Source organism: Mya arenaria, chromosome 2 (assembly GCF_026914265.1).
Source record: "Mya arenaria isolate MELC-2E11 chromosome 2, ASM2691426v1".
Lineage (NCBI taxonomy): Eukaryota > Metazoa > Mollusca > Bivalvia > Myida > Myidae > Mya > Mya arenaria.
The window spans coordinates 32,572,078-32,599,177 of NC_069123.1; the positions used below are offsets into that span (position 1 = coordinate 32,572,078).

Sequence of the window (27,100 nt, forward strand, 5' to 3'; positions counted from 1 at the left end):
TCAATAATCATTCAATAACTATTCTGTGAATAAATGACAACGCTATTCATTCACTTATAAAACATCGCACGCTAGTCAACGAACGTTACATACCGGTCCTTGAAAATGTGATACATACATAACAGTTACGTCACCCACTACCCTCGTACTAGCGCGTTGTCACGGGATTCAAAAACATTTACTTAGGACGATCGAATTCCAGGAAACGTTATTCTCAAAACTACCACGTACAATTATAGCCGGAAAGAATACCGGAAACTTCGTTAAATTCCCATTTTGTGGTAAATTCGAAGGTTCGGTATATTAATTAATTTGTTTGATTTTTTTTCCGGTTGTACGCATCATGACTGGAGCACGTGCGGAAGCGTATTTAAACCGTTTCACCGAAGGACGATTTGTCTAATTAATCAAAATAGTCGAATAGCTTTTGTTTTTATCCTTTTGACAACTGGGAAATAAAAAAAAATCTCAAGAAAATGTAAGTTGCAACAAATGCAAATGTTTAAGGTGATCTTGAGTAACAATTTGATAAATGATGCAACCGGCTTAATACTAATTATATTTTTGGTCCTGGCTATTCTCATGAAATCATAAAAAATATAAATGACACCCAGTTTTTAAAATAAATCAATCTCATTCATTTTTGTTGTCTGACTCTGAGTCATTGATTATTTTGAGAGGTCGACATTCAGAAGTCTTACAAGACTATTTCTTTTTTAATTTGCTTTTGTGTACTTTTGTTGTTTCTGTTTAACATTGACGCTGGAGAGTGTTGGATTAATTGGTATGTAATCTTTCGCCGTAGTTTCGGTTGGTCACTTGCTAGTACAAGACAGATTTTTTATCTGGAAAATCCTTCATGTACAAATTGTTTTGACGCCATTCTCAGCAAGTTTTACTGATTGGTATATGGGTTAAAGCATATGTCTATAAAAGATCATATAGATTTTCCTTGAATGTTATTACATATCAGTTTCTTGCACTTAAAGTAAATATCCAAGGAACATTTACAACGGTATATACATGAAACAGACAACAGATTTGTTTGGTTATGCAGTTCACATATGCAATGTATGCAGTTCACATATGCAAAACTGTTGTCTGTTTCATTTGTAGCTTTTTTTTACCGAATTTTATTAAGGAGGTAAAACCTTTTTTAGGAGATTTTATGCTTCTTTATGCAAAATGTTTTTGTAATTACATAGTAAAATATTAACATAACCTTTTAAATTCTATTTCTAGCTTAAAATACCGGAACAACCTGTTTTCGACTGCAGAAAGTTTTAATGTCTTCAGCCAATATCTACATGTACTTAGATAAACATGTAAATAAAAAGTATATTTGTTTATGTTTACTTTTAGTTTACTGTTCCAAATAAGATTGGGACTTAAAATTTTGAAGGATGCACAAATTTAATCTTTTAAAAATCTTAAAGTGTAATTCAAAATAGGTTCTCTCTTTCAGGATATAAATAATTCAGAATGGCGGATTCTGTGAAAAGTAACATAGCCCTCAGCCTGTCATACATTCGAGACCCCAAGGCCAAAGTGCGGGAGCTATGTACATACGCTGGCCAGGTGGAGGTAGAGCCATCAGTTCCAGCAAGGCGATACCTAAGATCGGGACTGGAGATGCTCAGGATGGCTAAAGTGTACAAAGATGAAGGGGAGTATGAAAGTGCATTCATACTCTACATGAAGTTTATCACGTAAGTATTATCATAGAGTTTTTTTGGGGATGCGGTTATTTGCTTTTGTCCCTACATCCAATGCCAAAAAAGCTTCACTAAAGTGCCATTTAAGTTGTACTAAAAGCCTCGCTAAAGCGCTGCTTAACAAAGCAGTATTGGCCAAAAACCTGAAGCCTTTGAATACTTCAATAAAAGCGCAGGTTTTGAAAAAAACAACGTTTAATAACGTTTAGGATGGAATGGTGTAGATCTGAATACAATCATCTATTGTCTCGATAGAATAATCATTATTATCATGTAGAATAAAAAAAAATCATTTTCGTTCAGCCCAAACTAGGCAAAAGTTTGGCAGTTTGGGTGGACTTACTCATAGACTTTCATCTTTCTTTCTCATACAGACTTAGTTATTGTTTTAAATTTGTAAAACATAACATTTGATGTTAATTCTTCAATAAATGGTTGGTATAAAATTGTGTATTTTGTTCCTTTTATGATTTCTTTTTCATCATTTACAGATTGTTCGTAGAGAAGCTTCCCAGACACCCAGGCTACAAGGATGCGCCACCAAAAGATGTGGCAAACATAAAACAAGTATTCTGATTATTTGCTCACCTTTTAATGTTTAATCTATAACCTTTCCGTTTCTTGAAGAAAACAAAATGACAAATTATTGAAGTTATTTGCTCATCACCAGTACTCAAAATTAGAACAAGCCCACAAACCCAGCACATGTAAAATGCCTCCCAGCCTAACTCAAATTTTGGATTTTATAAAGAAGAGCTTGTTTAAAATATGATGCTGAACTTAGACTTGTTCATCCTCAAGTCTAATTTCCATGACTGCATAACCATCACTGATCGGCATTGGTTGGTTCTTTGATTGAGTCATTTTCTTGTTAGTGTCTGACATCTATAGGTGTTCTACAAAGTTAGTGCTTGAATTGTATAAGCTATCTTTGGAGTCAGCATCTCCAATGAAGAAATTCGTCACAAAATATGTCAGACAATTGCTGCCCAAGTGTCTCTTAACAATTCCTTTTTAATGTGGCAATATGTTGTTGTAAAGTTGATGAACATTAATTTTTACCATTTGTTTTACGGTAATAACACTAGGCTGGTTCATTCTTACAGAAAGTGAAGGCAGTCTTTCCAGTTGCCGAAGAAATTAAAGCAAAGCTGACAGCGCATTTTACTGCGATTGAAAAGAAAAGACAAGAAGAGGAGGTACGATTGATTTTTGCTTGTCAAGTCATTGTCATAGCCTTGGTATTGTCATTGTCCATGTCATAGTGCAAAAAGGTTGTATGGTTAGGGCAGTGTTTAGTTTACTCGCATCTCACCTAGGCGACCCCTGCTCAATTCTCAGCCTGGGTGCATGTGAGTTTGGTTTGTGGTTAAGTCTGACAAGTGGGTTTTCTCGGGGTACTCCGGTTTTCCCCACAACAAAAGACCACACTCTCGTGCAACATCATGCTAACAATAATGATTAATATAAGTTGTAATAGCTTAAGTTTAAACTATAGTGCAAAAACTTTAACCTTGGATATAACTAAATAATTGTTTAAGATATTTAAGTCAAACTAGTTACACAAGTTGCCTGAGAATATAAGCATATGCATTACAGGGCGAACAGCTAAGCCTTTAATAGCTGTTGAGTTATGCCCCTTTTTTACTGAAATACAATTAATTAATTAATGCAGATTAGGAGATTTTTACAAGATGTAGGAAAACACAAGGAGGCTTTTCAAAAAGTAAGAAAGCCTGTGTAATGCAACATTGTTGAAATTACTGTTCTCAACATGCATGTTAATATGTAAACTGAATAAGAAAACAACAATAACTGTTGTCACTTCAGAGGAGAGAGGCCGAGGAACTAGCAAGAGAACAAGAAAGACTTCGTCAGGAGGAAGAGGCTAGGAGAAGAGAGGAGGAGGAGAGAAGCAAAAAACTGCGCGAACAATCGGAGGAACTATGGTTACGAGAACAGGAAGAGAAATTTCGTCAACTTCAGGAGAGGGAAAAAGAGAAACAGAGCGATAAAGATCGTGCAGACCCCAATATTTTACTTGTCGATGTTCCTTGTCCAAATCGACCGTCGTCTGGTTTAAACAATGAAAGAGGAAGCATGCCTTCTGGGAGTTTAAGTTTCATACCAAATGATTTACGTCAGGGCCAAAGACCGAAGTTGGAAAAGAATTTGTCTCTTGATTACACATCAAATATTCCTGATAGAGAGTTGAAAAGGACTTTGACCATTAGTGATGTCCCAAGGTATGGTGTTATTAAGTCATTTAATAATAAATCTTTTAAAATTGAACCAGTGATATAAGACAGGTGACAAAAATATAAGATTACAGTTTTGAATATTTATGTTCAAATATTGAAGTAATATGGCTAAAAGTGAAACTAATGCTTTAAGAAAAATGAGGAACGTAAATATGCGATCTGACCCTTGTCAGCAGGTTCTCAGACATTGGCTCATTCTAAGACAAAAAATAAACAAAAGTTGTCAAAACAGTCCATCTGTGAGAGCAGCCTTAGGAAAGATGAATTGTTCTGACAAGAAGACTAAAGAAGAAATTTAAAAAAAAGCTTCGAAAATTATTAATACAATGTTTTTTTTTATTGTTATAATATTGTCAGAGGCAATTTATTATAATATGATAAATATAAAAAAAGATGAGACAATATTCTCATCTGATGAAATTTTTCATTTTATAGACAAAAACCTCAAATCTATTGGGTTTCCCAGTCACTGCTTGTACACATGAAATCAAAATTTGAACAAATGTGTAGAACAAATGCTATTGAAACATTATGAAAAGTGGAAACATTTAGATAAAACAGTTTCAAAAAACATAACTTGATTGGTTGATTTTTCAAATATTAAATATACATACGTACGAATGAAATACAAAATTGAACAATTTTCTTTTTTCACAATACAGGCCTGATGTAGACCGTACAACCAAACCGGTGGACCATTTCTTGAGTACAGGGGTGTCTGGAACCAACAAATATGGTCTGAAGAATGTGGTCATCCCACGGGATATTGTTGTCAAGTTTATGAGCATCGCTGAACAAAACACCAGGAGAAATATTGAAACTTGCGGGATCCTATCAGGCAAAATGGTATATAACCCCTTGTGTATGCCAGGCGTAGAAATATGTCGTCTGTGTAGTAGCAGTTTTATTTCTGATCAGCAGTATGACTATCTAAACTACATGTGCAAGTATTTAAGAATATTCATGTAGTTTATGAAGATAATAACAAATGGCAAAAAAGAAGAAGTTTATACTAATTATACATTTAATGAGCAAGGAAATACCGAACAAGTGTTGAAAAATCACCATCTCACAGTCTGATACTGCCGTCCTTGTTTTGGCATTCCTTATTATGATAATTGATATACAAGAACAGGGGTTGTTTTTCACCACACACATCATATAAACCAAAGTAAACTGTAATCCTGGACCACTGCCATTACATCATGAATAAACTGCCCATTTGGAGTTCATGTACTTAATTCTAATGTAAAATACATAGAAATAAAACAATTGTTTTACAGGAACGTGGGTCGTTTTTCATCACACATGTGTTGGTGCCGAAGCAGACGGGAACTCCAGACAGCTGCAATGCGGAGAATGAGGAAGATCTATTTGACTTTCAGGATTCCAACGACCTTATCTCTCTCGGGTGGATACATGTAGGTGTATATAATAGTTAACCCTTTCCTCAAAAGAGAAGTGGCCACATCAGCCCCCTCTAGTTAATCCCCTCCTTTAATAAGCTACGAGTAAAAAAGGTGTATCTATAGATATACAGTGGAAACTCACTAAACTGGACAAGTTCCGGACTGGGCAAAATTTCCGGTTTAATGAGGATTGCGGTTTAGTGAGGATTTGATGTACGGAGTAAGTTTACTCAAAATATTAACTGAGTTAACCTTTAAAGGGAAGTTGAAAACTGGAATAAAATAAAAACACATAAAGATAACATTATTTTACATCAACAATGGTTCAAATAACTTGAAATAATGCATAGAATATACATGTATACTACTAGTGTAACTACTATTCATTAATATATCAATGTGCATGTGTTTGTAACATTACAGATACAGTTTATATCATTGTTCATGTACATGTATCTTTACGCTTCTAGTGTGACACATAATGTTTAGTCAAGGTAATTCTTCTACATTACTTAAAGAAAGTGTCCAGTGTCGTCTGTTTCTGAGCACTACATTTTGCTTTCACAATCTTAGTTTGCGTCATGGCATAATGTCCTGCACCTTATCGAGGTAGTCACTATGAACACATCTAGCAAAGTTCTTTATATGTTTGTTTATTGCTTGTTAAGTATGTTTGATAGTTTAATTAACGCACCGCACTAATTTGATTCAATCATAGAAGTCTTTAGATAAAACAACCCTCCAAAATGATCACTTAATAACCGTTTCTAGTTCTTTATTTTCTGCAACAAACAAATTAATGTTTCAATCAATTTTCTTTTCACAAGTTTGATTATCGTTTGATAATCAAGCGATTATCGGGTTAACACAACATCACAGGTGCAATATTTAACGACGCACCGGCTGTCAAAACAAAGTGACACGCGATTCGCGAATTCCTAATACACAAAATCATTTTGACATGTTTGAACAAATATACGTCCGTTTTTGCGAGGTAAAATTACGTTGACAACTAACAATTTTTCTCGATTTTTTGTCCGGTATCCGGAATTCCGAGGTTCCGGTTTTGTAGAGATTATTTTACATTGAAAATAGAAGGGGAAAATCGGGACTCTGAAAAAAGTCCGGTATCCCAAGGATTCCGGTTTTGTGGAGATCCGGTTTAGTGAGTTTCCACTGTATATAGATAGACTGGTTGTCCGGTAAGGGCAGTGGAATGTGCACTTGCTTCTAACTTTGGAAACCAGGGTTCATTTCCTGGCCTAAGGGAATGTGAGTTTGGCTAGTGGTCACCATGTCAGACAAGTAGGTTTTTTGCCGGGTACTCCGTTTTTTCCCACAACACATGACCATACTCACGTGCAACATCATACCAACAAGAGTGTTTTAAGTTTAAGTTGCAATAACTTGTTTCACAATTGTTGTAAAATAATTATGTTTAAACTAAACTAAGAATAAAGGAGATAAAAGGCATATCCTTGAAGTAAATTGTTAGACAGGTTGTGAAACACTACATGTATGTGTTAGTCCAGACAACTTTTTGTGTACTATGTCATCCTCACTAACATTACTGGTACATGTTAGTGGCGACAACTTTTTGTGTACTATGTCATCCGACATATGAAGCTACAGGTACAAGTTCACGTAAACAAAGTGTTTCTCAACATCTCAAATATTGTAAAAACAGGGTAACGGAAAAAAAGGAAATATCAACAAACAATTTAAATTTATACAGAAATTTCATAAATTCAGAACGAGTCCAGGAGTTCGCTTCAGTCATCAAAGGAGATTTGAAATGCAAAAGTCTAATGTTTTTCATTGAATTTTACCATTTAGATTTTGTTTGAACACATTCATTGGATTGGAATTACATAGAAAAATTCACATTTGTCATATCACCAGAAAGCTCACTTACTCCAAGGTAAAGCAAACCAAGAGTATTCCATCCCTTGTTTTATTTTTAGACCCACCCAACTCAGACAGCGTTTCTGTCAAGCGTGGATCTACACACCCACTATCCATACCAGCAACTGATGCCAGAGGCCGTCGCTATTGTAGTATCTCCAAAATTTAATGAGTAAGTAGGCTCATGTTTTAATAAACATTATTCATTGCCATAACCCCTATTTAAGTGTTTAATAAAATAGTATACATGTAACTTTGTATTACTCTTGGCCATGAAATGTTTGGGGTTCAAGAAGTGGACCCTTATAATTTGTTACAGTATTATGTACGAAAAGGAGGTCTGTAAGTTTTATGCTAGAGTTTTCTGTTTTCCACTATCTTTTAAAGCTGCACCTTCACAGATTGACCGTTTTTAAATTATTTTTAATTTTTGTCTCAGAATCAGCTGATTTGGGCCTTCAATTCAGTAATATAAGATTACTTACAATAGAACAGATCTCACTTGTTTGAAAAACTGCAGAAAAACTCATTTTTTTTAAAGCATTAGTAATGCTTTTAGCCATAAAAGATCAATCTTCGAACAAAAATATGAAAAACTGCAATCAGATCTTTTCTAAGCAGTCTTATATCACTGGTTTCTCGATATTTACGCAAAAATTGTCTCATTCCAAGATGAAAGTTCAATCTGTGAGAGTGCATCTTTAAAACCTGATAAAAAATGTTTTAAATTGAATACTACTACTTGTAGGTTTTGAATAGAAGTATTAATTTTTGTTGCGTATATGTGTGTTCATAATGCTGTACAAGTACATGTTATCCATGAATAAATGTACAATTTCAGAACAGGGGTTTTCATGCTAACCCCGGACCATGGTCTCCCAGAAGTGGCCCGATGTACAAAAAGAGGCCATCACGAACATACCAAACACCCACCAGTGTTTGAGGTAGGGTTGTTATTTTTCACTAAATCAGTAGAAAATTGTTCTAGAAATTATGATCCCTGTTCACAGATGGACTTGTGAAACCTTTGATCAAACAAAAATAATATTATGGTTATGCTTCCATGTTGAAAAAAATCAAAACTGACTGGGTTTGCCATGAAAAAAAATTTTAGGAAAAAAATTTATTGCGTTTTTTTATTTCATTTTGTATTTGTCTAATTATTTTCATACAGATTTTATCAATTTTTCCAAAAATAATATGGGTTTGGAGTAGGAATGCAAACGAATGGCAAAATTGATATTCAAATATTCGGTAATTCTTTCGATCGAATATTCGGTTACCAAAATGAATATTTAAGAAATGAAATAAACTACTATTATTATCCGCTACATTTATAGCCGGGGCCTTTGTCATTGCCGGTACACGCGACGACCCTGATTTTCCCCAAAACTAGCATCTAAAAATCCCCATTTACAGAAAATAAATCCAACAAAAAGCAAAATATTTTGTACAAACAAAAACCAAAATTAATTTCAATTCAACAGCATTCATTTTTGTAAAAAATGCCATGATCGTAAATTCCCTGTCGAATGTCGTGATCACCAACGGAGAGTCTTTCTGTAGGACGAGCAGCCTCGTTCTGGGATTGATCTCTACAAAATATAACTATGGAAAATAAAACCCTACCCGGGAATTAGTTCAGTAAAACGAAAATAACCCTGAATTTTGACTCATCTGTTGTACAACAATATCCTAAAACGTTATTCTATACAGTTACATTTCAAAGCACGAACTTTATAAATATTGAAACATGGAAAACAGTTTAGAGCACATAATTCATTTATATCATTATGGCGATTTGAGCAATATCATGCACAGCTTAATTGGCAGCCATGACACCACGTTGGTAGCTGATTCCGTATATTCTTTATTGGCATGGTCATAAAAATTTACCGAAAATAATTGAAACTTGTTTGATGTCACATGTCTAATAGCCAGTATACATAAAATTATGGGTACTGTTTATAGTCGCCGACGATATGTCCCTTATTAACATGTGACAAGTGTATAGTGCTATAGCGTACATGCCCCTGGCATTAGGGATCGTTGTAAAAACAAGACACATGAATCATATACAAAAACACAGTTGTAGGCAAAAGGTTAATTTTTTATCAAACAAAATAACATCGAATATTCGAATACCAATTCTAACATTCGAATATCAAACGTTCGATCGAATATTCGTTTGCATCCCTAGTTTGGAGTGTCAGTTGGAAAACTAGGTGCGCAACATTAATTTTGTTACACCTTATAGCTATATATTTTGGCTTGATTTTGAAGGCAGCTGCAAGCTAATGTGACTCACTCTGCAGTCTGTTTTGTGGGTATAAACAAATACTGATGCTAGAGAATGTTCCCACAGAGGGGATCGCCCTTTGGGATGAGAGGCTGACACCTATTACTCCAGACCACTCTTACCCTTGTGGGGAATAAACACACAACCTCTTAGGTGAGAGGCCGACACAATACCAAAAGACCACTCTCACCCTAATGGGTATTGAACCCATGACCTCCGGGATGACTCCCACCCTAGTGGGGATCAAATCCACAACCTCTGAGTCGAAAGGCAGACACTTATACCTCAGGCCCTTTCTCATCTTGGTTGGGATCAGATCCACAACCTCTGAGTCGAAAGGCAGACACTTATACCTCAGGCCCTTTCTCATCTTGGTTGGGATCAGATCCACAACCTCTGAGTCGAAAGGCAGACACTTATACCTCAGGCCCTTTCTCATCTTGGTTGGGATCAGATCCACAACCTCTGAGTCGAAAGGCAGACACTTATACCTCAGGCCCTTTCTCATCTTGGTTGGGATCAGATCCACAACCTCTGGGTCGAAAGGCAGACACTTATACCTCAGGCCCTTTCTCATCCTGGTAGGGATCAAATTAACGACCTCTCTGGCGAAATGTAGGCACCTTTATTCGTACATGAGGGTTTAGATAAAGAGATATGGAAGGGTGCTGCACCCTGCCTGTTTTGGTATCACCCTTCTGCCCTCCTGGAGACCAGCATAGGCACATTTCTACCTTCAGAACTAAATGCTTAAGACTGTGAAATATTTCTTTTCTTTTGATTAAAACTTAAAATAAGATTATAAATACTTACAATCTTTACATATATGGCAGTTAAAACCTCAATTAAACACAAATTCCTATCAAATTTTTAATGTTAAAGTTTTTCGCAGCCTGATAAAATGGGCCCTTTCCTCTTTCTTCTTTGCCCTTTTTTAAAGCCTGACTTAAATCTTAATACGTATGTATTAACATGTACATATTCTTTATTGTAGGCCTCCACCCATGCGAAGTTTGTTGACGACAAAAGTATTATTCTGGTGGATCTACGCAACAAATGAATCCCAGCCAACTAGCTTGAGAGCTGCTTTCTTGGAGAGCGTTATTTTGAATGCTGCTTTCTTGGAGAGCATTATCTTGGAGAGCATTATTTTGAATGCTGCTTTCTTGGAGAGCATAAACATTATTTAAAGTTGAACCTTGTTTTAGAAAGCTGGGCATTTTCACTGGTCTTTGTAACAAAGGGTACACATGTATAAAAATTGATGTATTATCATGGCCTTTATGTTGTTTTTATAAAAGATGTCACATGAACTTTTGTTTATACAAGTCAATAATTTGAGATAATTTGACATTGTTCTGTATAAAAGGCATAATTTCTGTATATTTGGAAAAGAACCAAGCTTGCATAACCATATTGGATGATGCAGTTTTGGCTGTTAAGAAATACATGTACATTTGGACAAGGATCAAGCTAGTGTAACCTTATATGATGAGCAGGACCTTCGAGAGTTAAAGATAGCAAAATGGTGAACTTAAGTTAGTCTAACCTTAAATTATATACATGTTGCAGTCATCAAAATATGTCTTTTGGATTAGCAAGCCCAAGTCCTTATACTTGCTAATCAAGTTTTCAGCTGGGCCCGTATTTACTAACGCCCTTAGTCGGAGTTTGAGACTTTGGCTCAGAAAAACTAAATTTTAATTTTGTTGTAAAAATTATATTACAGGATCAAAATAATATTGTCAAATTTGCGTATTTATTACAAATGATCTGTTCTACAATCAGGTGCTCATCTTTTGTCAAAATTAGTTATATTATAGATATTTTGAAACATTTAAGAATCTAGTTTTCTGAGCCAGAGTATAATGAAGTAAGTGAATACAGCTCAGGGCCCCAGGGCTTGTGCTAATTTCGACCAATGATGTTGCTTCGATCTTTTGTCTATGTGCAATATTGATGACTACTTGTATTCGCTAGTCAATACACAATATTTACACCTCAACTTTCATTCCTTAAATGAACTGCCTTTCGGCAATTGCGTTCATCAATTGATGAACGCAACATCTTCGGATATGTTCGGATCGTAATTCATTGCATAACAATATACATGAAAGTTATTGATCTTGTTATTGGCTGTATTATGTCTGCAGGTCCCGTAAAATATAGATCAACATTTTTAAAAGTGTTAGTTTTTTATATTTTAAATATATTGGTACCAGAAGTGTTAATTTTACATTTTAAAGTGATTTCAAGAGGTTGATCTTTTCCCGCGTTATTGTGACGTAATTTGAAAATAAATGTTTCCGGTTAGAGTCGGGTCGTTCTATTTACAGATTGGGTAAGAACGGATTACTGAAAGGTTTTCTTAAATGAAATGAAGTATTTTTTTAACAATTCTTGAATGAAATAATGAACTATTGGTGTAAATATAAGGAATGAATTGCGGGGTTGATGTCATTATCGGGGATATGAACGCAATTGGGTTGATCAAAGTACGCGTGGAGTCCTTCGGACACCACACACATTGACCAACCCAATTGCGTTCATACCCCGATAATGACATCAACCCCGCAATTCATTTCTTAAATGAACGTACTTGAATGTTATCATTCATATACCATACCTGTACATTAAACTCCACACAGCGGTTACTGCCCTTTACAGTAACCACTGCCATTACGCAAATTACAAGATGATGATTACTGTAAAATCATCTGACGTCATTTTAATGTTCTGTCATTTGAAATAAAATACCATTTATATCTTTGAAAACAACGTTATTTTATGGAACTTAATAAAATATAAAAGCATAAATAAGTTTTGACCCCAGGACATTTATACCAAATATTATTTACCTCATTTTCTTTGTGAATTATTTTCATGCATTAAAGCTGCACTCTCACAGATTGATTGTTTTGACAGCTTACCTTTATTTTTGTCTTGGAATGAGCCAATTTTTAAGTAAATGTCTGGAAACCAGTTCACAGTTTTTATATTTACGTTCATATTTATGTTTGAAAATTGAAGTTTTATGGCTGAAAGCTGTATGAAAAATTAAAATTTTGGCCGTTTACCAAACAATCCAGATCTGTTCTATTATGAGTTATCTTATATGTTTGAATTGAAGGCACTGATGCTAAATTCAGCTGATTATGAGACAAAAAAAATGCCATTTTGTGAGAGTGCAGCTTTAAAGAAGAATTTCATTATCTAATGGTAGAATAAGATTTTTGCATTTACTTACAACTTACAAATGCATATTCTTTTGAATTATGATTGTGGAATTATGTTAAAAACAGTTTTGATTGTGTTTGTATGGATTTGAATTTTGCATTTAGTTTGAGTGAAATAATTTTAAGTAATACGGTAATTCATTATCAAAATATGAAATATTGTTTCTCTCAAGCATTTACATTACTTTCTTGGCAAATAGTACCCATCATATTTCAATATTTTACATTTCTTGCAAAAATACCAACCATCTTCAAATATGTTATTTTTATGGGAATATTACCGTACAAATCATTTTTCAATATTTCATTATTTTTTTGGGAATATTACCAATCGTATTTCGATATTTCATTTTTTCTTGGGAATAGTACCAATCGTAATTCAATAATTCAGTTCTCTTACAAATATTACAAACCATATTTCAATTCTTTCAATTTTCATGCTAATACGGTATTACCATTCATATTTCAATTTCTCACTTTTCCTCCGAATAGTACCAGTCATATTTCGTTTGTAATTAAGTCATTTACAACAACGCCATAGTATAATTTTGTTATAATTTATTGTGCAGTTGTTTAAGGGGTATAAATAGGAACAATAATTTAGCTAGCATAATGAAATAGAATCATGCTCTGTATTGTTGCATAGCTTCAGTGATATAGACATATTGATTGCTCAGTTTTATTGCTACATTGTGTTGTAATTATGTTGTAATTATTATTGTCCAGTAACATACTTACACTTATTCAATATCCATCTTACCGGTAGGTTGAAATTAGGTTTAAGATAAGAATCTAAGTGTTTTGATTGGCCTGTATATTTAGCTGACCAATTGGATGAATGGAATCACTGAGGCATGTCTAAGGATAAGGATAAGATCAATATTGAATACTTGCCCATATATGGTGCTTAGGCTATGTATAAAAAATCGACAAGTTTTGAGTCTGCCCCTGCAAGGGCTCGAGCCAAGTTCTTGCTGTCCGACCCATGTCTAATTTCATTTAAGTCAATAAATACACATTATTTTCAAAGTGCTTCATACTTATTGTAAATTTTACATCGTTGCGAAGTATTGCCAATTACGTCATTATTTCTGGTGCCATTTTACTGGTTCTTCTTTATCTGTTTGTGTTTGTATCACATCAAAGATACAAATACTACTCCGACTCAAACCAGTACACAGACAATTCAATATTTAATGTGTGATATCAAACTTTGCATGTTTTTTCAATACAAGTTTTTCATATAGTGTAAACTGTTTATTAGAATGATGTATGTTGTTGTTCGGGCAAGCAGGCTGCGCATCAAACTTACCTATGAAACTGAATAACTTAAGGTAGGGTCAACAAATTGTGATCAAACTTGTTACCTAGGAAGAATTTACGGAGACTTGCAGCAATTCTCGTACTGTTCTTGATGAAGGTCCTGGGCCCTAATTTAGCTCATTTTAGACAATTTTCAAGTTATTTAAAGATATCATATATGTGATCTACTGTACTCTCCACTGACACATTCAACTAAAAATCTATTTAACTATCAAAAGGGGTTTTAAATAGGGCACTGCAATAAAGGGAAAGGGTGCTAGAGATTAAACAAGCACATTGTACTGGGCGGTGAAGAACAAGTTTATAACAGAATGAAGCTAAGCTCGTTATCTTTGTTTTTGGTATACCGTTATCTTTGTTTTTGGTATACCGTTATCTTTGTTTTTGGTATAATTTGTGTAATATTCTTTCTTTAATGAAACTTGTAAATTAAAATATTTTTTATGATAATCATGATAAAAAAATATATTTTGTAAAATAAAATGTGAAGTCCTTGCTATATGAAATAAGTGACTTAAAGCTGCACTCTTAGATCCATAAATGTCTACATTAGGCCAATATCTACATTGATAAGCAGGTTCATAAGTATTATTATATTGTTTAAACATATGTATGGATACGTTCCATTCTGTCATAGACATTGATATCACTGATATCAAAGAAATGATTTACCCACAATCCTTTGGGCATGTTCAGCATATAAATTTTTTCGATCAAAAGTAATTGGAGATCTGGATTATTTCCGTTAGCTCTGCTTTTAATTGGTTATATAATTAAGTTATATATGTCCATGATTCTGAGAAGATTGTATCTTTAATTTTGTACTATCTGTATTATCTTCAGTCTTTCTTGCTAATTTGTTACTTATTATTCTCTTATTATGTATGTATACATTAATCTTTGTTGGTAATAAATATTGTTTGATCTTATTTATTCGTTTTTAGCTCAACTATTCGAAGAATAAGTAGAGCTATACTACTCACCCTGGCGTTGGCGTCGGCGTCACACCTTGGTTAAGGGTTTGCATGTAAGCACCTTTAAGTCATTATCTCAGTAAATACATCAGTTATTGCATTGAAACTTTGGATATGTATTCCCAACTATCTTACATATACTAAATTAATGAAGTTAGATAAAAATTATTTGAATATAAAGCAAATAATAGGCCTTTATTATTCAACTTAGAAATTCTGGTTAAGGTGTTGCGTGTAAGCACACATAGGTTAATATCTCAGCAACTACTTGAGGTATTGCATTGATACTTGATACAATGGTACTCAACCATCCAACCTACTCAATTAACCAAGTTAGATAACTTTAGTTTGTTTTTTATGCAAATAATTGCCCTTTATTATTCGACTTAGAAATTCTGGTTAAGGTTTTGCGTGTAAGCACACATAGGTTAAGATCTCAGCAACTACTTGAGGTATTGCATTGAGACTTTATACAATGGTAGTCAACCATCCAACCTACTTAATTAACCAAGTTAGATAACTCTAGTGTGCATTTAATGCAAAATAATTGCCCTTTATTATTCGACTTAGAAATTCTTGTTAAGGTTTTGCATGTAACCACCTTTAAGTCAATATCTCAGCAAATATATCATGTAATGCATTGAAACATTACACACAGGCTCCCATCTATTTAACCTTCTTATTTAATCAAGTAAGATAACTCTATCTTTTATAATATATAATTTTTGCCCCTTTATTATACGACTTAGAAATTTTGGTTAAGGTCTTGCATGTTAGCACACATAGGATAATATCTCAGCAACTATTTGATGTATTGCATTGAGACTTTATACAATGGTATTCAACCACCCAACTTATTTGAATAACCAAGTTAGATAACTGTATTTTGCAAATAATGCCCCTTTATTATTAGACTTAGAAATTATCGTTAAAATTTTGCATGGAACCACATTTATGTTAATATCTCAGCACACCATGTATTGCATTGAAATCTAATCTAACAATGATCCATGCAAAACTTTTCAATCCTTACTTTAAAAAGCGGCGGAATAGTCGAGCGCGCTGTCTCTGTGACAGCTCTTGTTGTATTAATTTAAATTTGAAAATTATTATTGGTATATAAATCAAAGCGCTAAAAGCACTGATGGACAAGGGCTTCATACAGGTGCAAATTCACAACTGTGTTATATTCATTGACATTCTATTGAAAAAAAACATTTATGACTCATACCACAAGGTAGCACTGTTGAGTAGGCTGGTATGAACAATTTGAATAATTCCGCAAGAAAATTGAGCATGTTTGCCGCCTATTAAGCAATGAATTTACAGCGAGGTGTGTTGAAAAAGTTAAAATCCTCGTGAAAATCAACTGGTGATATTTCTGCTTCGCCTTTTGATTGCTGATTGGAAGTGAGAAAGTTTATTTTAGGATCTTGGTCTGCAGAAAGCTTAGCACATGTCGACCCAGGTCGAAGGTTTCAGTGTGTGTTATGAAGTGATGCAGGACACTTTCAATACGAAATGCAGTTTTACCAGTTATTTCTTTAACATCATGATATTTTCCTTTCAGAAATTTTAAAGGTTGCTCTTTTACGACTTGGTTCATTTTCATGCTTGTTTTTTTTTTTCATGCAGGTCTTAAATGCATCAAAATAAATAAATTCCGTCCCATGTTCACCAAAAACAATGGGAATATCTTTTAAAAATGGGCTGTTGAATACCATCTTTGACAATAGACGGTCTTCGAGTTTTTACTACAATTCTATGTTAAGGGTTTATTTAGTTTAATAAAAATAATCTACTACTTTATTTTGGTGGTGCGTGTCCGCATACATCACATTATACTGGCATTCTGAACACCTCGGTCGTTCCCCATAGAAAACAACCTACATGTATATGAACGGTTTACATTAAGCTACGCTGCAAGTAGTTCGCGTAGTTATTTCGATATACATGTACATGTAGCAGTTAAACGTAATGACTTTGCTTTTGGGAATCTTAATCATTTCTGTAATAATACACTTCAATGGCAATCAATTTAATCTTAGTAATTCAAAATACACTTCAATAAATTAATACTTCAAATATTTCATAGTTAAAATTTTACGAACTTCTACTAATCTACCGGCATACATCCGAGGTTGTTTTCGATAAAAAATGGCCGACGAGTTCCAAATGATTATACTGGCACGTTGAAATCTGTACGACTAAAGAAAAGTAAAGGAAAGTTACATGTATTTTGAAAGTCTTGTCTTCTTCGTATACCGTTTTATACCGCTGTAGAGACCGGATGTAGATACTTGTACATAAATCACTTGGGTTTCTTATGTCCGTTTGGTTTTGCTTTCCCTAGTAATTTATTTGATCTATATACATTTACAAATGAAGTGTCAATTGATCCGTATCTTTTCATAATTACATACTATGAACAAAATATGAATGGTGAACTGTGTTAAAGAAACATATGAACTAGATCTTAATTCCAGAAATGTCTTTGGTCGCCTACACACCAGTGCTCTAGTGATCCATCATCATGGGCGACTTCCACTCGTACAATCCTTGGTTACACTCCGCCCAGTACGGTAAACTCTTCATTCTCTGGTACCACGTGGCCATTAGTGACCACTGGTCAAGCTTGTAGTTGCGTAGCTCTATCAGTGCGAGATTTGTTGCCATGGAAATGTCCACTATTGTCATGTCGTCACCGCACATGTATTTTTGACCCTATTGATAAAAAACGTTTTGAAAATGATGTGAAAAGATTAAGAAGGAAAGTCCAACAAGTATTATAGAATGGAATTAATATACTGCGCATTTTCGCTCGCCGCTTTGCGCAGTTTTGCACTTTCGCCCGCGTCAAAATTGCTAAAATACGAAATGGCACAAATTAGCCATCATAATAGCTGGAGTTAAAAAGTCACTTAAATCGTACCTGAAGCTGTCTGTTCATGTAGTCGAACACTTTCCTCATGGCTGCTTCTTTATCCGTGTCCGGGGGCTTGGATTGAAACAACTGGGGATACTGCAAAGGAGTTGAACATGTCAACAAAAACAAGAGATTCCACGAGCGGCTCAAAGGGGGAGGGGTGCCTAATAAGTAAACATTTAGTCGCCATATGTCAGAACTTATATGCTTATGATACACGAGAATGGGCCGTTTTAGGCTCTAAGTCCGCAACCCCCATACAAAGTTTAGACCCTTTGTTTTTTCAGTTACGGAGGCGGGCCTGCATGTCGAAAGGTGTGTATCAAACTTGCACCCTCTTTAACATCCAATCCTGGACCCGCCCCTGAATTCGGTTCTAGAGGTATATTTAAAACAATCTATGCATAAAGTATTATTTTATTATCATTTACAGAGGCCATTTTGATTTCGTTACACAACTTTTGACGTTTTGATATAATCTATAAGTATTGAATTGGTTAAATACGAACTTAACTTATTCATGCATTGGCACTAATTGAACATAGTCTTGTACACTGAACCAAGGTCATAGTGCAGTAAACAATGTACATTAAAAAGTACCCACCATATATTCGCTTATAGTTTTGTACACTGAACCAAGGTCATAGTGCAGTAAACGATCGCAAACTGCCCTCTCCTGGAGGTCTTTAGGGTAGAGTCTAGAGTTCTTGGCATAGCGAGATACTAGATAGGTCATAATTGGGCGACTGGAACAAAAAAGAAAACCATAAGGCCACAACAAATTGATCATTTGTTCGTCGAATTTGCCGCACCTAAGATTCGAAAAACGAAAAAAGAATAAAAAAAAAAACTATTTTTTGGCGCCCGCACATACTATTTGGCCGCGAATATTTTTTTTGTTTACTTCTGAATTTCCTCTATTTTCTGAAGTTCTTTCACTTAGAATTTAAACCCGTAACATCGACTTCGCCTTTTTTTGAAGGTGTTTCCATGCTTTACATTCTTCGCGAGTAAAAAAATCCTCGTGTCAGGACAAAATCAGGTCCGGGTAACCGCAAAACAGCCGATATTTGTTGACAGTTTTTTTTGTCGGGAATATTTTGCAGGACGCACCGTTGTATTTTTTCCGGTATTAATTTTCAGGTTACTTTCAGTTTTCGTAATGTAAAATACACGTTTTAAATGAAAATCAGTGTCATAGTCAATGGACTATAGTCTTCAGTAAACAACAACAGTTTCACAGCGTCGAAGGCAATAATTATTTATGTGTGTTTTAAGTCAGTCAGTCAGTCAGTCAATATTTATTTATTGTCGGGTACTATCATCAACAGTTTAACATAAGCTATGAATAGCTTTTGACCGACATTATAAATAAATAGCATAATTTATGTAACTAATATATCACACACTTCAGTTCATGCAAATAATAATATTCAGTATGTACACTTGAAACAAATAAATAATTCTTATAGTAAAATCACATAAACATATTTGGCAGTTGAAAGACATTAGACTATATATATAGAATGTAGGTAGATTAGCGTAATTTATAGCATAAGTTAATCGAAAATACGAATCACAAGGTAATACGACAATGCATTTAGCATTGGAAATAAAACAAAAGAAGTCACAATTAATTAACATGATTTAAATCAAAGACACATTGAAAGAGACCAGCTGCCTAGGCAGTCTAAGCTCGCGAGGTCCCATCCAACATATCTTTGATTAAGACATTTTACAGCATGTTATATTACAGCATTCTTATATGCAAAATGAGCATTTGCAGTTATCTCCGCTCCATGCCCGGACTAAACTCTTGAAATGATTAAAATTAGTTTCTTCCCTAAAATGTTGTGGAAGGGAGTTCCAGAGTTTAGGGGCACCGGAGCGGAAATAATGGCACCCATATGTTGTAGTTCTTACAGTTGGGATAGCAGCCATCATCTTATATCTAAAGTTAAAGGAATGTTCTTTTATTACCACTAAGTCATGTAGATACATTGGACCCTGCTTGTGGATAATTTTATGGGTTTCTATAGCAATGGACCTTAACCTTCTAAGCTTGAGAGTTGGCAACATTGATTTAGATAAAAGTGTTGGGTAATCAGATGTGTAATCATTGTATATGAATCTGAGGGCTCGTTCTTGTACTTTTTCAAGCTTCTTAGTATGCACCTCGCCACAAAAATGCCAAGTAATTGGACAGAAATTGAAACTTGATAGGATAAATGAGTAATATATGTTAAAGTCATTCATTGTTTTGTACTCAAAATTTAGTGTTAAATAATAACTAGATTTTAAGTGCAAAACTTATATATATATTTAAATACACGGACACACGACTTACAACAATTGAACATGTTTTCGTGAGTTATTTTTTAAATTCTAAAATACATTTCTCAGTTTTCATATACTCATAATTGTTATAAACAGATACAAATAGTAGGACTTGTAAATGTTTTAGAAACAGTCTGTATTTATGCATCAGTAACCACGCCCCCCCCCCTCCAGGTCAGGGGGGTATATCGGGGATACCCGGGGCTGGCTGGACCAAAAGTCAAAGTCCCCGCTTTTCCCCGGACCTTGGGGGCCGTGGTTACAATTGACTAGTGCATTACACTCACATGTACAGTAGAGACATCAGTAAAATCAGAAAATAAAACCTTTTATAAGTAAAATGACTGTTTTAATTTTCTCAATTCTTTGTTCTTATCCACTTGTTTTCTTTGTTCGATTTGTATTAAAGTGGCCTGTTTCTTACGGGCATTAAAGCTTTGGAGGCCGTCATGATATTCCTTTTCAAGGCACGGACAGATCTATGAACCATAGGTTCGTGGTAAAGGGAAATATCTTTATTCCCCAACCTGCTCTCATATAATGACCATTGCCACATTTGCGGATTTGTTTGATACTGCTTCAATTATGTTGTCCCTCAATTTAATCCACAGTGTCCTTTTTTAGAAATGTTCTCTGTGTTATTTACATTTTCGATCTTCTGCAATGTCAAAGTCGCTACAATTTTAGCATGTGCTTCAAGAGGTTCACATTTAGACCTGGCCAATATATGGAAATGCTCAAATGATGAATTACTCTTACTAGTCTAAAATGTTTTTTTGTGATAGTAAGTTACGGAATGAATACAATAGTTTTCTGTTTGGTCTTCGAATAATTGCACGTTACTATGAGGAATGTTGTCTTTACAATATATACGTTTAAATTGAAGTTAATAGTAAAGCACTGGATCTTATTGTTAAATATTGAGACAGATTTTCATGTGATACAATCAAAACCTTTCCATTAATAACTGAGAACCTATGTTTGCAATTAAAAAGCATTTCTTAACATAATTGTATGATAAATTTGGTAAGAAATAAAAAAATTAATAATTTTTCGCTTTGCGCTCGCCTCTGAATTGCCATAAATTAAAAAAAAAGTTTTTTTTGTTGTTTTTTTCGCTCGCTCGCTCCTACTTTTTTTGGGCAAAATCAACTGATCAATTTGTTGTGGCCTAAAGTACTACGACAAATAATAATAGAATAATATAACTTTTGGGACGAAAAGGATCCTAGTATTCTTCATATGTGTAAAAAAATCTTATCTGGGATAAATATGGTCCTAAATATGACTTTAGTGATATTAAATCAATACAATAAGGCCAATTTGAGTGGACCAGAAAAAAATCAATACTGGCTTATCTTATAAACTATAGATCACATTAGTTTATCCAAAGTGCACTTTTTGTGAACTGGAACTGCACTTCTAGTACACAAGGGTGTCAAGTTTGGTCTAAACGGTACTGTATATTTTTAAACTGCATTTTACTTTTAAGCGCTGTTTCTTTGCAACTTTATATTATAGGTAAATGAAAGTGTTTGCTCCTGAGAAATGTTCGAGGCATGTTTAACTTAACGCTTACAATGACCATTGTGTTTAATGTTACCTTTCCCATAAAGAAAAATCTCCATCCTGAAGTGTAGGCACTGTTGTGTCGGGGTTTATCTGAATAAATATACAAATTACTTTATAGAGAAAGAATACAACCTTCAGCACGAACATTTAGATTTTGAATAAACGCTGTTCGAGTTATTGAAAAAATAAATCACATTAAAATATGAACGACTTTTGGAAATAAGCTTGGAACGATTCACTATCTCGACAAATCTGGAGATCCATCAAAGGTTCATTCGGAACTCTTCGGCCATTTTCCAGCGAAAACAACATGGGATGCAAATATGGGTGGTTTACGATGTCAGAAATCTTAACATTTAACTGCGCTGCAAGTACTAATTTCAATTTAGCATTTAAATTTAATGACTTTACTCTAGGGAATGTTTATTAGTTATGCAATTAAACACTTCACTGGCAATCAATTTAAACTCAGATGTTATAAATTAACGTTTAAACGAACTCCTTCCACCGATGTACCGGCATAAACCCGAGGTTGTTTTCGATGGAAAATGGCCGAAGAGTTCCGAATGTCAAAGGTTAACTGATAATGTAACGCATCTTACTTTCGCAAACTCGGGAGTTTTATGTTCGCCCTTGAAGAGGTCCAGGTATCGAATGGTGACCGGAATGTCGGCGGCTTTAGCGGCCATCCATACAGCCCGCGACGGAGCGCTCAGTCCGTGGATGTACAACACCAGGTTCTTGGGCGGTGAGGAGCTAGCGCCGACGCCCATCTAGATTGATATAGATTTCAAATTTATTTTGCACAAATGCTTGAAAATGATTTTATTGGCGATATGTCCGCGAGGGAAATATATCAAGAAGTATGGAGTGAAAAGGTTATTATTTCTTTGTTTATGTCACTAAATACCTCTTTTTTGCGTTACCCCTCGAAAAAAATAGTAAATGGATGAACAGGGCTAGGTTCCTGCAGGGGCCGATCCAGGATTTGACGTAAGAGGGGGTGTTACTTAGAGTTGGAACCTTTTGACATATGCCTCTCCCTTAGAACCGAAATTTATTTAGCTTGAAGTGTTAACGGGGGATGGGGGAGGTGGGTACTCTCCAAAGAAATTTTAAACATTTTTTTAGGCCGAAGTGGTGCATTTTAGGCGTATTTTATTATTTTTCTGCCTATATTTAAATAAAAAGTAATCTTAGATGATTTAAGGTGTGGGGGAAGGGGGGCGTGCGCCCCCTTCTGGATCCGCCATTGCTAATGTTAATATTTATTGAAAACAAGTGATCGAAAATACTTTGTTACGCCATATAAAGTAGTTAACACTATTGAAAAATTAGTTATTTAGAGTTTGTCTACAAAGCCATGTTCAAATGAATTTCTGCCAGTTGTTGTTTTGTTTTTGTTTATAAAATACATAAAATAACTCACTTTTAACAGATTTCAATTATTTTCTTTGGTAAAAATAAGTCTGTGATCAAGTCCCTTTAAGTCCCTTTAAGATGAACAAAATATACTCACTGGTTGGAGGGTAATTTCCTCCCCCTTCTCACCAAAACAAAGACAGAACAACATTTTTGTGGAGCACAAATACAGCCAATTTAAAATCCAACAAATTATTAAAATATTAAAATCGTTTCTCTCAATATCGTACTAGCAGACAATGTTTACGGTACATCGGTGCCATATAGATACGAAACGAAAACAATAGAACCTCCGTTTCACTGATTTCGAAAGAAGTTTTGAAATGTGATACTCAAGATTTTAAAACGAAATTTTGTTGGTGGCTACAAATATAATCAATCGGTCAATATGAATTTAATTAGCAACCATGTTCAACTATTTAAGAGACGTAACTTCAAAAGGTCAGGCCCTAATATTACAAATAATACTTTTTTGAGACTCAAATCTCAATATCAATCTCAGTTCATTTTTTAAAAATTAATATAACATTAGAAGTCATTAAAATTCGTTTATGTTTTTATTATTATTATTAAGAATAAACGCATTCTCTCATTGAATATGTTGATTAAAAACTTTGGTCAAGATTCCAAGGAAATTTTATTATACACCAAGAAGGATCTCTGCAGTATATCTGAACTTAAAAAGGTTTTATTTTGATTCTAAGAATTCCTTAACATGCGCACTGTAACTCAACTCATTTTATTTAAGTGAACGAAGGTCACCGGCCCAAAATACACAACACATAGTTCGAGCCAACAAGAAATTCGAGCAAAGCGCGTTCGAGCCAACGGGATTTGACTGTTTTAACATGTTTTTACGCAAAAACAGCAGGTTCTTGCACGTGTATAATATTTTCAGACAATATATATATATATATATATATATATATATATATATATATATATATATATATATATATATATATACCGCTTATTTTGATAAAGTATATAGTCGTTTCAGAACCAGAGCAAATTTACATTACATATACAAAATAATAAATGCAATTTCAAGAAGAATTCTTAAATAGATCTATATAATTTATTTTCGTTTATGCAAATGAATTTCATGCTAATTTATAAAACAGTTATTAAACTGACATAAACCACGCCCGAGTCCATTCCCTCGCTAATAGCCAGAACTGATGTTTCTATGAGAACGCTCTTCGTTGGTCTCGAACCGACAACTCTTGTGTCAGAGATGGACACGGGAAAGGCTAAGACTACCACACCCTTCCAATAAGTATTTAAATTAAAGTTTAACAATGGTTAAATATGGTACACATGAGATGCAGTGATGGTGAAGAGAGTACCACATATGTTAACTTGGTTACCTAACCTTACTTTCAGAGATCCAACATGTGTTTACTTGGTTACCCAACCTTCCTTTCAGAGATGCAACATATGTTAACTTGGTTACCTAACTTTTCATTCAGAAATGCAACATATATTTACATGGTTACCTAACCTTACTTTCATACATGCAACATATGTTAACATGGTTACCTAACCTTACTTTCAGACATGCAGCATATGTAAACATGGTTACTTACCCTTAATTTCAGAAATACAACATATGTTAACATGGTTACCTAACCTTACTTTCAGAAATGCAACATATGTTAACATGGTAACTTACCCTTAATTTCAGAAATACAACATATGTTAACATAGTAACCTAACCTTACTTTCAGAAATGCAACATATGTTAGCATGGTTACATACCCTTGGTTTCAGGAAAATCTCTTCAGGCTTATGTTTGAACCACACACACAAACATAGTCCGCTCATGATGATTATTTTAGTGTAGAATCTGTCTTTAACTATAAATACTTCACAAACAAATAATTCAATTACATGAACAGTAACTTAAATATGTAATCTTTATGCATTCGGCGTTGTTTTTGTTTTTTTAAGTTCTTAATTCAATTTCCGTTTTCATTCTCATAATTAAAAAGCTAAACTACCATGAAACAAAACGTTCATTCACCAATTCAGCAAAAGAAAGGGATTACACTCGTGTAACTTAATATGGGTGTCTTTGTTTACAAACATTTGAATTTGTTTTGGTAATGATCGTTAATTGTAATTAAATACTTAGAGACCTATATACATAAATGTCTATACTCGTGAGAAGAACATTACGAATGGTTGCCATGGAGATCGTCCATTTTGAATATAGATAAAAGTAAAATAAAGTTAAAACATAACAATTCATACAATTGAATGTTTATTTGCCAATATGAAAAGAACAACACAAACAAGTCTATTTCTATTATTTCAAACTTCATTGTGCATGTTTTTAACTGAAATTCTAACCATTCTGAAATACACTTGTACATACAGTCGGACTCCGTTGGCTCGAACTCGCTTGGCTCGATTTCCTTGTTTGTTCGAACTGGATGTAAAGGATCGATTTCTTAAAACTGGTGAGACTACTACTGAGGTGAGAGTTCTCGCTTGGCTCGAATTCCCCGAGGTTCGAGGTATTTTCGCTGGTCTCTCAGAGTTCGAGCCATCGGGGTACGACTATAAATGTTAAATTCTGTCATCAGTTTATTCTGAAAAAAAACCGTCTAGATAATGATAAAGCCAAAATAAGTCTATTTCGATGGATCCATCACAATCTTGCATGCGGTCCCGTTGAAGAGTACTTCAAACGCCTCCCGGAAGTTTGACATCGGGAAGCGATGTGAGATCACCTTGGTGACGTCAACTTGGTGGCTCGCTAGGAGCGCCTCGACCGCCTCCCACGTGTGGTACATCCGGCGGCCGTGCACGGTCTTGATTGTGACGCACTTGAACACTGGAAGTGAGAAAACGCGATATGATACAGATACATGCTCATCGAAAGAAACACAAATTTATCGTGAGCAAAAAAAGTTGACTGTATGGACATGGCTCTTTGACCTTGGCATTATAGGTATATGGCTTGAACATGCGCTCTGAATGTCAGCTTTTTGTGGTGAACATTTGTGTTATATTGAAATCATTTCTATTTGTTGGGATTGGTCACTAACATTGAAATCTGACCTTTGACCCCTAACTGTGACATTGAATTTGACTGTATGTGTCTGAAACATGCGCTATGTACGTCGAGGATGCGGTTAACATTTGTGCTAAGCTATTTTGAAATCCTTCCATCGACTGAGAAGTTATGTATAGAACGAAATTAGGGGACGAACGCACAGAATGACGGACGGACCAAGCGGCATCAGCGTGGCCCGGAGATCAAGTTCTTACTAATATCCGGAAGTGGATGCTCAAAAGTGAGCGGCTGTTTCGGAAGACCAATTAGGACGACGCGACCACCCTTCCGGAGATAGGAGAAGCAACTGTTGACCATGGCCGCCACCCCGGAACACTCGCATATCCGCCCAATCCCCGTCCAGTCAGTCAGCTCCATAATCACCTGGGGGGAGGAAAACAACTATAATTATATGCAAATTTTGTATCAAGGCAAATTTATGATTTATGAATGAAAATTGTATGGTGGAACCATGTTCAAGTTGATTACAAATAGAACGAATCCGACGCTGGCCACTAGCGGATCCAGGGAGGGGTGAGCAACCGGCGCACAAAGATCGTCCAAGTTAATATATCAATATAGAAAAAACGTAATTAAAAAAAAACGCCATAAAAGTATTAGAAAATGTTAAAAAAAATCTTGAGAGGGCACACCAAA

At 34.7% G+C, this 27,100-nt stretch overlaps 3 protein-coding genes across 6 annotated transcripts in view; 1 reads left to right on the forward strand and 2 right to left on the reverse strand.

Moving 5' to 3' along the window:
• Positions 1-417: 417 nt before the first annotated feature.
• On the forward strand, positions 418-12,100 carry LOC128219038 (STAM-binding protein-like). 3 transcript variants are annotated; one of them, XM_052926858.1, is made up of 10 exons: positions 418-478; positions 1,452-1,709; positions 2,207-2,282; positions 2,822-2,914; positions 3,546-3,961; positions 4,639-4,822; positions 5,260-5,397; positions 7,350-7,462; positions 8,132-8,234; positions 10,584-12,100. In XM_052926858.1, the coding sequence occupies exons 2-10, from the start codon at positions 1,483-1,485 to the stop codon at positions 10,647-10,649; spliced, it is 1,416 nt and encodes a 471-aa protein (XP_052782818.1). In that variant the 5' UTR covers positions 418-478; positions 1,452-1,482; the 3' UTR covers positions 10,650-12,100. The 3 variants fall into 3 exon arrangements, with proteins under 3 accessions (XP_052782818.1, XP_052782814.1, XP_052782822.1); XM_052926854.1 differs by having other exon boundaries at positions 430-478; positions 1,466-1,709; XM_052926862.1 differs by lacking the exon at positions 418-478 and adding an exon at positions 699-784 and having other exon boundaries at positions 1,466-1,709.
• Positions 12,101-17,455: 5,355 nt separating this feature from the next.
• Positions 17,456-25,399, reverse strand: LOC128221342 (glutathione S-transferase 1-1-like). 2 transcript variants are annotated; one of them, XM_052929926.1, is made up of 6 exons: positions 25,141-25,399; positions 22,560-22,730; positions 21,989-22,047; positions 18,653-18,794; positions 18,055-18,144; positions 17,456-17,846 (listed from the first exon to the last, which is right to left on the reverse strand). In XM_052929926.1, exons 1-6 carry the CDS (start codon positions 25,204-25,206, stop codon positions 17,640-17,642), a joined length of 735 nt encoding a protein of 244 aa, XP_052785886.1. In that variant the 5' UTR covers positions 25,207-25,399; the 3' UTR covers positions 17,456-17,639. The 2 variants fall into 2 exon arrangements, with proteins under 2 accessions (XP_052785886.1, XP_052785898.1); XM_052929938.1 differs by lacking the exon at positions 25,141-25,399 and adding an exon at positions 23,477-23,617.
• A 311-nt stretch (positions 25,400-25,710) lies between these two features.
• LOC128224311 (L-threonine 3-dehydrogenase-like) overlaps positions 25,711-27,100 on the reverse strand; it is a 3,118-nt gene continuing 1,728 nt past the window's right edge. The window contains exons 4-5 of the mRNA XM_052934124.1: positions 26,659-26,827; positions 25,711-26,221 (exon numbers count right to left, since the gene is read on the reverse strand). Of these exons, the coding sequence (XP_052790084.1) occupies positions 26,019-26,221; positions 26,659-26,827 (372 nt within the window). The 3' untranslated portion in view covers positions 25,711-26,018. The remainder of the gene's footprint in view (positions 26,222-26,658; positions 26,828-27,100) is intronic.

Excerpts from the sequence above, each read along its gene's own strand:
- LOC128221342 (XM_052929926.1), bottom strand. The coding sequence starts at position 25,206 with ATGAGCGGACTATGTTTGTGTGTGTGGTTCAAACATAAGCCTGAAGAG. Across the intron at positions 18,145-18,652 it reads AAACTATAAGCGAATATATG|TATCCCCAGTTGTTTCAATC; the intron begins GTGGGTACTTTT and ends ACTCCTTTGCAG. Across the intron at positions 17,847-18,054 it reads ACATGAACAGACAGCTTCAG|GGTCAAAAATACATGTGCGG; the intron begins GTACGATTTAAG and ends TTTTATCAATAG.
- LOC128219038 (XM_052926858.1), top strand. The coding sequence starts at position 1,483 with ATGGCGGATTCTGTGAAAAGTAACATAGCCCTCAGCCTGTCATACATT. Across the intron at positions 2,283-2,821 it reads ATGTGGCAAACATAAAACAA|AAAGTGAAGGCAGTCTTTCC; the intron begins GTATTCTGATTA and ends TCATTCTTACAG. Across the intron at positions 5,398-7,349 it reads TCTCTCTCGGGTGGATACAT|ACCCACCCAACTCAGACAGC; the intron begins GTAGGTGTATAT and ends TTTTATTTTTAG.